This window comes from Colletes latitarsis, chromosome 12, assembly GCF_051014445.1.
Source record: "Colletes latitarsis isolate SP2378_abdomen chromosome 12, iyColLati1, whole genome shotgun sequence".
Classification (NCBI taxonomy): domain Eukaryota; kingdom Metazoa; phylum Arthropoda; class Insecta; order Hymenoptera; family Colletidae; genus Colletes; species Colletes latitarsis.
In genome coordinates, this window is record NC_135145.1 from 24624944 (window position 1) to 24638348 (window position 13405).

Genomic DNA, 13405 nt, shown 5'->3' on the forward strand with positions numbered 1-13405 from the left:
GATAAAGAACGTGAATGGGAGCCTGTTCTGTGAAGAATATGTAGAAATTCTGTTATATATCTATAAGTATTCCATTATTTCAAATAATAATTCTTTAATGTTACTTTGAACAAATAAATTTTCATTAAATTTTACTTTTGATATAATTTTATTGTAGTATCATATAGATGTTATACATCTATATGATTTTATAAAGATGGATGTAAAGTCTTAGTTACCAGTAATGCATGTAAAATAATTTATTCTATATTGACATCAGTTTTTGCCCTTATTTTTTACTATATTATAAATACAAAAATGATGCACAACCTTAAATATATAAATATTGAGGAAAAAAAAAAAAACAAATTGAAAATATAAGAGAATACATATCATACATTAAATTATATAAAACCCAATAGTACTCTACAATGCATAAAATATTGTCAATTAAATAAAAAATTATGCTGGGTTTGGTGGCAAGCCCATTGACCAAGCATCTAGCAATTTTTTATCGTGAGGACCAGCACCTAAACTAAGCATAAGTCCAGAAAGATCTCCGCTATGACCACGACCTCGCATAGCATGAACAACTTTTGCAATGCTACAATCATAACAAAAATTATACTTTTAACTTACGAATCTAAAAATATGTAAAGAAAATATTTTTGTCAAGTATCTCTAATGTAATTATACTTTGCCCATTCCTCCTGTAATGCAGCAAAATGTGCTTTAAGGGTAGAATTTCCAAGTTTTTCATTGTCAAGGGATCTTTCAATCTTCGTTAGTAATGTTGGAAGTTTCAGTGGCAACGAACCCGTCCATCTGACAATATGTGACTGTGAGTTTTCAACTTTATGTTCATCAGATATAATATCTAATCTACATACACTTGCACAAGGTAGAGGAACAGCCACAGAAGTGTCCATACCTGAAATCAATGATACGACTTATAGAAAATGTTTAATAATGCAACTGATACTTCAGTGTTTCATAAAAATATATAAATACCAATAAAGTTACACTTATTAGGATCCATATATTCTGTCGCTCGAGCCTTGACTCTTCGACACGCACATGGAATAAGAGAACTAAGTCCATATAAAGATTCCAACCTTTGAATACTTGGACCTCTTACCAAAATTTGAACACCTGTTAAACTAGAATATAAAAGTTGCCTAAATTGATCTTTTCCTAATATACTCCTTAAATTTCTGAGTATCACTGTAGTAGATTTTTCTAAAACTTCTGAAAACTCTGATATTGCTTCCGATTCGTTTGAATTCAAATTTAAATTTACAGGTAATTTAGCATTTACTAAAGTAAATCCTTCTTCAGTTTCTGAAAAGTAAAAGATTCGTTTTAGTGGAAATAAATTCAGATGTATTTTTCATAAATATAATATCTATTATGATGCTAACCAATTTGATGCTCCAAATTGTAACTCAATTCATCGTCTATAAAGCTCATGGGAAAAATTTCTATAAAATGTCTTGCTCCTGCACTAAGAATCCATACCAGCCACATGTGGATTCTGATTTAATTGTAATTTGTTAACATCCTATTTCATAAACATTACCGTATATTGTATATCAAATATAAAACAAACCTTATAAAAACATGTTTCTCGTTAGTTATATCGCTAAAAGTTCTCGGTTGTTTGTTCAAATTATTATATGATCTCGATCCATTATTAGCTGTTGTTAAACGAACAATTCTTTGCGGACATTCTGCTTCTTCTGCATTGTACTTTTTTTCAGCGAAATCTTGTAATTCGCGAATTACTTCCTTCAAATTGTCAACTAAAAAGGGCCACATATTTAAAAGAAACTGTTTGTCTCTCATGAAAACGATAAAACTGCACCACCTTCGAAAACCTCTTGCCTGTAAAATAAAAAAATTTATTTGTACCGATGAAATTCATTGTCGATTATTTTCTAGACATTAACGTTATAATTATTGAGATGATTTGAATAATTTATTGTAATAGCTACCAAACATGCTTTTTCGTTGCATAATTCACCTGGGCATCTTTTAACGTAAACGTATGACTTAAAACATGCCCCCTGTATTCATCTCCAAAGTAGCAAACACCTTCTTTGCCAGGATGTACTTCGCAACTTAAACTCCTTAAACAATAACGTAACTTTTTACTGCTTTATTAAACATATATATGATAAATAATATTTTATGGTTATTATACCTAAAACAAGCATGCTTTAATAAACACCAAACATCTTGTGTTAGTGATTGTTGAGCAGAAAGGAATGATGTCCTAGTTTCATGTTCATTACTCAAATATTTCACATTACCAATACTTTGGCATCCTTCACATTCATATTGTCCATCTTCCACAATATTCTGACTTCGTCTTAATATTTCTCTAGGTCCATAAAATTTTAATTTTTCTGTACTTTGATTATCATAGTTACGGTATGTTTGAGTCGTGAATATCACTTTCGGCCCGTGTGATTCACAAAAAATACATAATGCGATCACAGCGTTCATTTTCTTTTAGCGAATATTACGAATTTATTATCAACCGACCATATATTTTCATAGTTTTATCATCCCTATCATTTTAAATATATACACTTCGTACATATAAACATTATAATACTTTTACAATATTTAAACAAGCTATCCAAATCTTATTGTACATATGAAACAATTGTGAATGTAAAACTATAATTTCGAACCTAACCTCTGTTTACGATTCTAGTTCTGATATGTATTTGATGTAGCAACACAATATAATTGTATCATTTATCCATAACAATTTATGTTTTAGAATACAGCAAAATTCACTTTTTTTAGTATTTTCACGTGATAAGACAAGAATAAAGGCAAGCCAAGAGCACGTGACATGATAGTCTCTTATACATACTGTACACACATTTATATCTTTTGGCCGGAAGCGTGTTCATATGCACAAAGCAATATTGACGACCTTGTGCAAGTAAAAACAAAAATATATTTACGTAGTAAAGCTGGTTATCCATTATAAGGTGCAACATGTAATACTATCGAAATATTTATCAGTTCTTTTTCCAGATATTAATACATTTTCAACAATATTACTAACAATACATTCATACAGGATGCTTGGCCACCCCTGGAAAAAATTTTAATGGGAGATTCTAGAGACCAAAATAAAATGAAAATCAAGAATATCAATTTCTTGACTGAGGCTTTATTAAAAAATTATTAAAAAATTTCAAATCATTCTGAAAAAATTATTTTTGGTTGCAGGGCTCAGTTGCAATCATTTTTGGTGAACAGACATACCCCTGAAATCCTACCCAAATTTGAGAAAAAAAATTCAGTGCGGGCGGAACTTTAAAGCCTCCATCAACAAATTAGTATTCTTGATTTTCGTCTTATTTTGACCTCTAGAATCTCCTATTAAAATTTTTCCCGCGATGGCCGAACTGTATACGTAAGAAACATAATAATAGTGATCATTATCATTGTTAAATATTTATTGAAAACGTTTATATTACAAAAATGAGAAAGAAACAAAAAATATTATAAAAAGTTTTCTATTTTACATTGTGATATACGATAATTTCAGTTTAATACCTTCATATGCAGCTCTCATCCATATACCTATAGCATGTGCTTGAGGATAAGGATATTTAAATTTCTGCAACATATGTTAAATAAACTTTTCAGTTTGTCGAACAAGAAATATCATTTTCATTTGTAAATTACATGTTATTGTGTAAATTAAACTAAGTAAATGTGTGAAAAAGTAAGACATTGTACATTATACATTTCTATACTTGAGAATTGTGTACGTACAGTATTCATAGCAAACTTTTCAGCTGTTCTTACAGCTACACCAAATGCATCGATAGGGTCTACATTTTCATTTAATACATTTGTTAAATGTAATTGTACTTCTACTAAAGCAGATATCATAGATTGATCTGCTATATTGGGTAATTGAATTTGTTCCATCTCTTTACAGGCAACAATCAGTGCATTGAACCACATATCAGCTGTAATTTGTTTATTGCTTTCATATTCTGAAAAAACCTAAAAGATGTGATATTTTTTAAATATTAAATACTAATGTAATGGTTAATGGTTTGTTTCTTACTTTAGCAATTTTAAACAAAAATAGAGCATAAAGTTTTCCATGCAAACCATTCACTGTTCTGTGAATAATACGACCAATTTGCATAAAGGTTGCATATGGATTTATCCCCAATATTTTATTCTCCTGAAAAATTTTATTTGATTAAAAATTAAGAATTACTTTTTCTTTTTCAATAAATTATAATATTAACCTGAATATTATCTTTTATAACTTGGGCTCCGCAAGCAAAATTTGTACCATAATCTCCATTTCCAAATTCTTCACCCATTCTATTCAATTGTCTTATACATGCTATTATTGCTTCACATGCCATTAGTATAATTGATACAAATATTTTCCCAGATTCATCATTTATTATTGGACCTTCCATTTTTATATCAGTGGTCTGTAGTAAAAATCTATTTAATTCTTGAATTTAAAGTAGTGTCATCAGGTATGGTCCAGTTACCTTACAATATTTTCCTGGTATACTTAAACTGATTTTATCATTCTAAAAATAGATTGTATGCTTGCTATTCCCAAAAGATTTTTCTCCGTTACATCTTCCCACATATTTTAACACAAAAACCGTCTTCCAGATAAGTAGTACAATTCTGCGCAAATATTTATAATAAAATATGTATGTAACGTTAAGAATCGTATACTTCCAGACGATTTGCATTTACGTATCGAGGAGGTTAACCAAGAATACAATCCACCTATTTAGATATTAATAAACCTGAATAAACATTTTTCGGTATTAGAAGGTACAATTTTTGAAATTATAAGTTAAATTAAAGAGAGGAACCACAAGAATAAAAATGGAAATACAAAAGAAAACAGATTAAAGAAATTCAGTGCCCGCGACTTCGTGCGTAACATAGTTTGTGGCGTCGCCTCCCATGCTCGCCACCAGAGGGGTCGCGCTCGACCGCCCTCTCGGTTGCTATATATACACTACTCGACGACTTCCCAATATCCCAGTCGCTAAGGCAGGATCTGCTAGGTTGCCTTACCGCCAAAGTCCACTCTGTCTCTCTCTCTCTAAGGACATTTAAAATTAAATATCTATTTCTACAGCCTTTACAATTAATTAGTAAGAACAAATAACATAATATAAACATAAAATTTGAAATAAAAAGTCAAAGAAAATGTAAAGGTTGAAAAAAAATCAGTGTATATAAAGATGTATTTATTTATAATAGTATAATTCAGCCTTGAATGGCCAAATATTGCACTACATTTTGACTACTTTTGCAAACTCTGTTTTTTCAAGAATATTAAATTTCACGTTGAAATCTTTACTTATATAATTGTTATATGCAAATAAAAGTTAAACGATGCACAAAATCCAGTAAAGATTAATCGAAATCAACGTGAAATAAGAATTCTGCAAACAAAGTTTGCAAATACAATAGTGACAAGTTTTATCTTGTCTGTTGATCGTATGACAATCTTAAACATTATCAGTCTACAAAGTTATACTAAACTTTTGTTTACATAAAAGTATTTAGATATAGTTGTCATAACAATATATCAGCAAAGGATCATGCATTCACACAAACAATGCATGTAATATGTACATCATTCTATGATTAAAAATTCATTGTTTCCACGCTGCATTCATACCACGCAGCGATTGCTGTATTTACTTAACTCTATTTGGTATGCATTTATGAACTATATTTTCACCTTCATTATTTTAAAAACCTATAAATGTTTCCTAATAACAAAATTGGTGATCATATCCTGTATTTCATAAATTTTTGTATTCAATTTGAATTTCGCACTTTTTTTTTTGTATTTAAAGAAAGTTCCTGTACACTTTTACATTGGTTAAAATTGGAGCATCTTTATAAGTATGAAGAAATCTAATTTGTATTGTTGTATCACTTATTCAATACCACTGTCGATAAAAATGCGTATTCGATCTATGCGAATCACTTTTAACGTGGATTTGTTAAAATTTTTCAAAACAAAAAAGAAAAAAAAAAGAACACCGTACTATGTATATACATACACATGTGTACAAAAATTTCAATAATTAAATTTAACTTCGATGCCTCGCATATATTAAGAAACTTTGTTAACAGTTCTATTAAAAAAATACGTAATCCATTGCAATGAATACACTATGTATGTATTATATAAGAATTTAAATTCACCAATTGTAATATTTAGCAAACCAAGTTCGTTTCTAAACTTCCAGTTTAACACTATGCAATAATTCAGTGATTCTTAGATTGCATTTAGAACGCGAAACAGGCTAATTTCTAGCACTGTCTGTCATTCTGTACTACTTCAATATTTATCTTCATAACTTTTACAAGCTTCTCTTTTCCTCAGAGAGATTTTGTAATATTGTTAAATAATCGTTTACCCCACCATGATTCCAAATCAAATGGTTTGAAATCTGAAATATAATAATTGAATTTTAGTGATTCAAATTTTTGTAGCAAACAATATCTTGCTGTAACTAATTAGTATATAATCATATGACATTTAACATTTCAGAAATAATTTTATTTATATTTGAAAAGAAAGAATAACAAATTCACCTTGGAGAGTATCATTTGGTTCACCATCGTTATAATATACTATAGAATTAGGACCTAAAATACAAAAAATAACAATTTCAATTTTAGACGTTTAATAAACTTTTAAAGACTATGTACATTCAGCCTTGTATACAAAAAAAAACTATAAATATCTGCATGTATTTTAAAAAATAAACAAATGTATAAAATTCATCAAGTACTTTTAAATATTACTTACTGGAGGGTTCTGAACAATCCGAACCATCTGAAGATTCACTTCTTTGCCTTGTATTCACTTGATTCCATGCTAATAAGTAAAAACCATAAACGTAATATACTTTATATAAATATACAGTATTCTATGTTATGCATTATACATTGGATAAATTGCATTTGTTTATAGTTTATTGAATGAAAATCCAAATTATTCTTTTTGTTCCTCTCTTTTATAAATTGATGTGTATATATATACATATATTGAATATATATTTATATACACGAACGTGTGCATGTATATATTATACAATAATATACGTATTTCATTAAAATATTTTCAACCTACATTCATAAACAAATTTAATAAGTTCCTCGTGTTGCGGCGTAATAACTTCCTGCATTTGATACCTCTGTGAACTGAGTTTAGATTTTCCATTCATGTGAAAGACTGGCTTGGGCACATGGCTGTGAAATCAACATTGGTGTTACTACTTGCATAAGTATAGAGAAATGTTCTATACTATATTATATAAACTTTTTTAAATTACATAGTTACATACCGACAGACACTTCGTGAATTATAATTTATATTTTTTGAAAATTATGACATAAAGATTAAATCTGTTTGTTTCAATCGGAAAATTATGAATTGCGTAATGCTTAAAGTACAAAGAGAGAGGGAGAAAAGAAACGAAGTAGGGTTAAGATGGGTTAGGGCACTACTTACCGGGTGGTCTCGTGGTCATCGTCAGGATCTGCTTTTCTGGTTAAATCGCGCAAGGTCTCCAGCCTCTCGAGATTTTGACTAATTCCTGGAAAATTATTATGCTCGATAACCCTGATGTCACAACTATTTACACGTTAAATATAATTCTACTTGGAATATTAGTACCTCTTCGTGTCTTGGCGACAATTTTGCTAGGTCCTTTTGATACAGTATACATGTTCCTCGTGAGAAGAGCACAATAATAATTGCGTACTCAACTTGCGACACCAGACCATCCGAGAATTATCTTAAATTCTTAGTTTAGAATCAAGCAATTTACACAGAACCCCAAGCACTACCGGACAGATCAACCGCACGGGTTGAAATGATCAGCATGAAATACACGATGGATGAACCACGTGACCTTAGCTCGTGGTATCGCCTGCAATAATATACATTCAGGGGCACATATATGCATATCAATGGAACCAATTTGAAAAATTCCAATGTAGGTAGTTATGTACTAAATAGATATCACGATTGATTAAAACAATTATCAATCTACTTATTACTGCATTTAATTAAGGTATAACTACGTAAATTCATTTTAAATATTACTTGATTTCTTTTAAAATTATTCAGATTTATTTCCTTAGTCGTTTTTAATGCCAGTATTGTTATAAAGCAGATTATATAATCATGTATTTATTACTAATAAAAATAAAAATTTTATCGAAGAAAAATAGAACCTTCGTTGTTACAAAATTCTTTCATACGTTCTTATATTATACTTGATAACATATTTTATTAGCAAAGAATGAAATAATTTCAATGTATAAAGATATCATTTTGTTACAAACTCAATATTTATTATAAGTAAATATCTTTAAATTTTCTTATAATTAAAAATTTAAAATAATTAAATATACATATACTATCAAGTATTAATTTATATAATTATAATCCCAAATATAACGCACTACTACTTTTCTGCACGATATACGTATATTTTGTTATTTTGTCTAGTGCTATGAATCGCGATTTTGTATCTTTATATGATACAAGGATTAGCATTTTTTATGAATAAACTATTATTAACGTATTGGAACATTAGAAAATGTTTATTACAAATGAAAAAAATGATTTATAACGTTTAACAAACATGTAATTTTAAAAGCACAAAGAAATTCGTGCAAATTACAATTTTTTCAATAACATGCAATACTGAAACGATTAAATAAAACAAAATAATAACTCTGAAGGTATGCTACCTACAAGCTTGTTTGGAGTTACATATATGAATCATTTACATAAGGAAATTTGATTTAAAGTCTGATGTACATACATATCTGAGATGTAATAAAAACAGAAAGTGTTGTGTTTTATACGTTCTACGGTAATAGAATTTAATATGTTCAGTACTATGATGATTTTTAACTGCTTGTTAAAAGTAATATATTTTTAGCAAAAATATTTTACTATTCGATATTAAAATAAAATATTCATTGGTAGAAAGGATGTGATGTACCTAATAGTTTTATAAAATCAAATGTTAGAACTTAATGTTGTGTAATTTGCTATCTTGCAAATTTTTATCACATTTTTTAAATTATCTGAAGAATGTTAATTCTATTTATAGTATTGGACATATTTTAAAAAATAAGATAATACTTAAAATCACAAACATAAAATTCACATAAAATTCCTTATTACCAATGGTATTCTTATATTATAAGTTCAGAATATATTAATTATTTGCAATATCAGTACATAATTATAACACTTCTAGCAATAATAATAATATATTACTCTATCATAATAATACTTTTATAAAAATCAAAAGTACTATAATAGTAAATACATATCATGTTTATACAGAATATCGAATAAACAAAACACAATTAAATTTAACATAGAAAAATACTTCCACCTACAGCTTGATAAAGTCAATTATTTAATGAAATAGTCACATCTTTGCATTTGAATCTGCAAATTTGAAAAATGCAATTGTATTATAATTTTTATATAGCTTCAAGGCATGATATAACACATTGTGATATAAATGTTATTCTGGATACAATGTGTTCTTTATATACATATAACATAAATTAGTATTCCTAAATCAGTATTATATAATGTTTACGCATAACGGTTATTTTAGTTGTAAAATAAGTTATTCATTGTTATTAAATTTTTACAACATGCAGAAATGCTAATTTACGATCGTGTAGTGTCAATTACATTCTTAAGTACATGTAAGCGCAAAGCATGTTCCCTTCCCTTATCCTTTTCTTTATTCCTGATTCATTTTCTCAGTGCTCTAATTTTAAGTGTTATTAGAAACATTGATCTATTAGACAGAGGTATCTAATGATCGTATCAACCCAATATTAATTTCTACATTTTGTAAGAAACTTAAATGTTAAAGCAGTACTTAAAGAGCAAATAAAGATTTATCTTGATCTTTATTAATTTGGCGTTGAATATTTGAGTTGCCAGAATTTGTAGTACTTCCAGTGGCAGCAGTTGTTGTAGGCAAAGATGGTAAAGCTTCAGCCGCAGCAGCTCTTTCTGCTAAGAAACGTTCAAATTCGGACGACGTTAGAGATTCTTGATCACCATGTGCTCCTGGCTAAAAAAAAAAAAAATGTTTTGCTTAAAATTTTCTATTTAATCATAAGTTACAGCAAGTGACATCGTTTGAGAAATTTCTTTATTAACGTTCGGGTACACCAAATGACATTAAAAGATTTTTACACAATTAAAGTAAGATTTTCCTCTGATTTTTTATTTTTTGAAATTGATTTTATTATTACGCATGACTCACCGTATGATCTAACCAGGCTGCCATTTCATTAAATTCAGATTCCCGGTTCAGCTAAATATTAACACAAAGGACAAAAATAAAAACGAACACATCGAATAAAATGCAAAACATATAAATATATGCATCTATGTAAGCAAAAATAAAGCATAAGGAAATATAAGAAAAAAAAAAAAAAAAAAAAAAAAAAAAGAAAAAAAACATTCCATGCTTCAAAAAGCTATTCAGTAAAGGAAAGCAGCAACTTCTTATTGGATTTATCGAATTAATGAGAATACGATGCTTAAATGTTATAAAAATGATTAAATCGTAGCATTCTTACCTTTCTCTAGGGCAGATAATTTTAAAGCTCTTTGTATAAATTTGTAACTGAATTATTTTAAAATATATAACACTGCCACAATAAGGTTTAATAAAAATTGGTAAAAATATTTTAGTGCTTGTAATAAACGTATTTTTTATAAGTAAATAAATAACCAATAGTTATTACTTAAATAGTGATATTAGCTAATATTTTTTTAATAAAGAGTATAGTAAGGATAGGGATTACGCACAGAAGTAGCACTAGTAGAAGCAACTGTAGAAGCAGTCTGCTGGGGATTTTTAGGATTGTTGCGATTGAGAATCGCTGTATTGAGGCTTCCTCCGCTCACCTGTTCCAAATTATCCTCATATTTGCTACCACTGTAATGAAAATAAATTAGTATCACTTGATACACAATTCTTAAGAAATTCGAAACTCGATTTAATACTAGGAACCTGTTCTTTGTAGTTTCATAAGATGCATTGCGTGACTGAGCAAACATATCAAATTCATCACTGTCACCTTCCTTCTTTTCTTTTCGATCTATCCTACTTTTATCGCCATTCTCAGATATACCTGTTATTCGATACAAAATATTAATAGTATTTCTTCCATCTGCTGAAATTATGTAACACTTACCCATTCCTGTCATTTGCTTTTCCAGAGCATCAGTTCCATCGAACAAATCTATAAGAGAATCAGCTTCCTGTTTATTAGACGATGAAGTAGAATCCATATTTTGTGGATGGCCAATTGTTTGCGCTAAAATAGTACTAGCAGCTACGGCTTTATTCTTCGTGTAACGTGAATAACGCAGAAACAAATTATTTAATTCGTCATTAATACGTAATAGTTCTGCTGTCATTTCATCGTGTGCTAACTTTCCAATTAAATCAACAACTCGTACTTGCATCGTTTTGCATGTAGCATAAAGATCCTATAAACATCAAAATTATTAAGACAATATTAAATAAACGTTTTATATCGTACAAATTAAATTTTTCTTCGCAGCGGCAAAAAGCAAATTTTCCAGCCTTTAGAAAATAAATAAACTATACTCATACAGTTAAAAGTTCACGATCTGCAACGTCTGGTTGTTGATTACTGCTTTGATCTGAGCTTGTAAAATATGCCAACATTTCAGATAAAACACGCATGTTTCCTTGTACAACATCGAGTTCACTTTGTAATTTAGCCAATTGTTGTTCGTTCAACTGAACTACTTGTCCCGATGATGGATTCTGAGGTTGTTGAATTTGTGTTGCTAAAGGAGTTACCGATTGCTGTTCGGTTGTAGGCACATTTATAATACTCTGTTCCGACTCGGGTACACTCTGCAACATTAACAAAAAATAAGGGATGTAATATTATTCGATTAGTTATTTTTTATATCATAATAATCTTACTCTTTCTGGAGTAATAATGGGTGCCATGGCATCTAAGTCAGTCATTGGAAATTGTATGCCTTTTAGTTTCAGTTCTTGATACATTTGCACAACACCTTGAGTATACGATTGATGACGGAATGTTTCTGCCCATGTTTGAATCAAACTTAAAACTTTTTCTTGTATTGCTGTCGGTGGTTCATTTTTTGGTCCAATCAATTTAACCAATTCTTGTACAAATTCACGCGAACAAGCAAGAGCATGAAAGCGTTTTCCACAATTTTTTACACACGTTTCTAATACCTGGTACATTAATATTATTTTGTGTAAAAACATGTATAAACTTTTATTTTTACGAGCATTTGTCGTTAATTAATAATCTGTTCTTGATAAGTTACGAAGCATGTAAATTGACTATGGCTTAAACCCATATTAAATAACATTAAAATAGAAAATTTTGAAAAACTAATTAAATCAAGAAATAAATACCTTGTATCATTATTTAATTGTACAAAATAACTTTAATGTATAGCCTATATCTTGTTTAAAATATAAATATTACCAAATATTTAAGTACTAACAGTAAGGGTATATATGACTATAATATAATTTTTCCCTGCAGCATGATTGAGCCTACGCTTAATTGCTTTAATTGCGTCTCTTGGCCCATCCTCTGTTTCATTTATAATATCACATATTTCCATGTTAAGTGTCCAATTCTCACTTGCCAAATTTGCATCTGTAGCTTCCTCTAGAATAAATAAATAATGACGATATATATACTATTAATTAATTTTCTTTTAAAGAATATCTTTTATAAGTTATGAATCATGATATTATAGATGCTTGAAGTTATACATAGACAGATAGAAAGAAATTATATATATAAAAATTCTTATATCTACTAATACGTAAATAATAGTTTCTAAGACTGAAACTTATAAACTGATTATCAATTTGCATTCGACTAATCAACGTAAAATACTTCATAAAGGTAAATAAGAAACTTACCTATCTTCTGGCCTACTGGTGTTGAAAATGGATTAACATTCACTCCAAAAAATGACATTGTTGCTCAATATATAAAACTGTTTCAAGATTAGATAATGTTATTTTAACTCACTTGTGCATATATAAGGCACGTTACAAATTTTTATAGAAACAATATATGATAATAATTTACAATTTTACTATTCCTCTGAATGACAGTATCATATGACCCCACACGACGATAAAGGTAGATGTCAAAGTGTCAGAAACCTCAACCAATCACATACGGCTCTGCATGTATTGTGTTATGATTGGTTGTAATTTTATTCTCGATATGCAAATTTACTACTATGTAAAAGAAACCTTTTAAATTAAGACAA

At 28.8% G+C, this 13405-nt stretch overlaps 3 protein-coding genes across 6 annotated transcripts; all 3 read right to left on the reverse strand.

Annotated features, from left to right (window-relative positions):
- Positions 1 to 224: 224 nt before the first annotated feature.
- Positions 225 to 4636, reverse strand: Bhd (folliculin). Its single transcript, XM_076779369.1, has 12 exons — positions 4625 to 4636; positions 4275 to 4469; positions 4085 to 4207; positions 3784 to 4020; positions 3562 to 3625; positions 2183 to 2327; positions 2003 to 2108; positions 1589 to 1863; positions 1401 to 1513; positions 991 to 1320; positions 676 to 910; positions 225 to 583 (listed from the first exon to the last, which is right to left on the reverse strand). The coding sequence occupies exons 1-12, from the start codon at positions 4634 to 4636 to the stop codon at positions 442 to 444; spliced, it is 1977 nt and encodes a 658-aa protein (XP_076635484.1). The 3' UTR covers positions 225 to 441.
- Positions 4637 to 5240: 604 nt separating this feature from the next.
- LOC143348918 (MAPK regulated corepressor interacting protein 2) lies at positions 5241 to 7944 on the reverse strand. Its single transcript, XM_076779654.1, has 6 exons — positions 7709 to 7944; positions 7544 to 7628; positions 7163 to 7281; positions 6839 to 6907; positions 6622 to 6675; positions 5241 to 6476 (listed from the first exon to the last, which is right to left on the reverse strand). The coding sequence occupies exons 1-6, from the start codon at positions 7758 to 7760 to the stop codon at positions 6406 to 6408; spliced, it is 450 nt and encodes a 149-aa protein (XP_076635769.1). The 5' UTR covers positions 7761 to 7944; the 3' UTR covers positions 5241 to 6405.
- Positions 7945 to 8624: 680 nt separating this feature from the next.
- Positions 8625 to 13292, reverse strand: LOC143348917 (TOM1-like protein 2). Of its 4 annotated transcripts, none has more exons than XM_076779652.1 (9): positions 13047 to 13292; positions 12617 to 12786; positions 12057 to 12338; positions 11715 to 11984; positions 11290 to 11587; positions 11106 to 11226; positions 11000 to 11030; positions 10350 to 10400; positions 8625 to 10154 (listed from the first exon to the last, which is right to left on the reverse strand). In XM_076779652.1, exons 1-9 carry the CDS (start codon positions 13102 to 13104, stop codon positions 9957 to 9959), a joined length of 1479 nt encoding a protein of 492 aa, XP_076635767.1. In that variant the 5' UTR covers positions 13105 to 13292; the 3' UTR covers positions 8625 to 9956. The 4 variants fall into 4 exon arrangements, with proteins under 4 accessions (XP_076635767.1, XP_076635765.1, XP_076635768.1 ...); XM_076779650.1 differs by having other exon boundaries at positions 10901 to 11030; positions 13047 to 13291; XM_076779653.1 differs by lacking the exon at positions 10350 to 10400.
- Between the last annotated feature and the right edge of the window lie 113 nt (positions 13293 to 13405).

Excerpts from the sequence above, each read along its gene's own strand:
- Bhd (XM_076779369.1), bottom strand. Across the intron at positions 4,021-4,084 it reads TTTTGTTTAAAATTGCTAAA|GTTTTTTCAGAATATGAAAG; the intron begins GTAAGAAACAAA and ends CACATCTTTTAG. Across the intron at positions 1,321-1,400 it reads CAATTTGGAGCATCAAATTG|AAACTGAAGAAGGATTTACT; the intron begins GTTAGCATCATA and ends TTTACTTTTCAG.
- LOC143348917 (XM_076779650.1), bottom strand. The coding sequence starts at position 13,104 with ATGTCATTTTTTGGAGTGAATGTTAATCCATTTTCAACACCAGTAGGC. Across the intron at positions 11,588-11,714 it reads CAGATCGTGAACTTTTAACT|GATCTTTATGCTACATGCAA; the intron begins GTATGAGTATAG and ends TGATGTTTATAG. Across the intron at positions 10,401-10,900 it reads CTTCTACTAGTGCTACTTCT|CTGAACCGGGAATCTGAATT; the intron begins GTGCGTAATCCC and ends GTTAATATTTAG.
- LOC143348918 (XM_076779654.1), bottom strand. The coding sequence starts at position 7,760 with ATGTATACTGTATCAAAAGGACCTAGCAAAATTGTCGCCAAGACACGA. Across the intron at positions 7,629-7,708 it reads TGTCGCCAAGACACGAAGAG|GAATTAGTCAAAATCTCGAG; the intron begins GTACTAATATTC and ends ATAATTTTCCAG. Across the intron at positions 6,908-7,162 it reads TATTAAATTTGTTTATGAAT|CATGGAATCAAGTGAATACA; the intron begins GTAGGTTGAAAA and ends TTTACTTATTAG.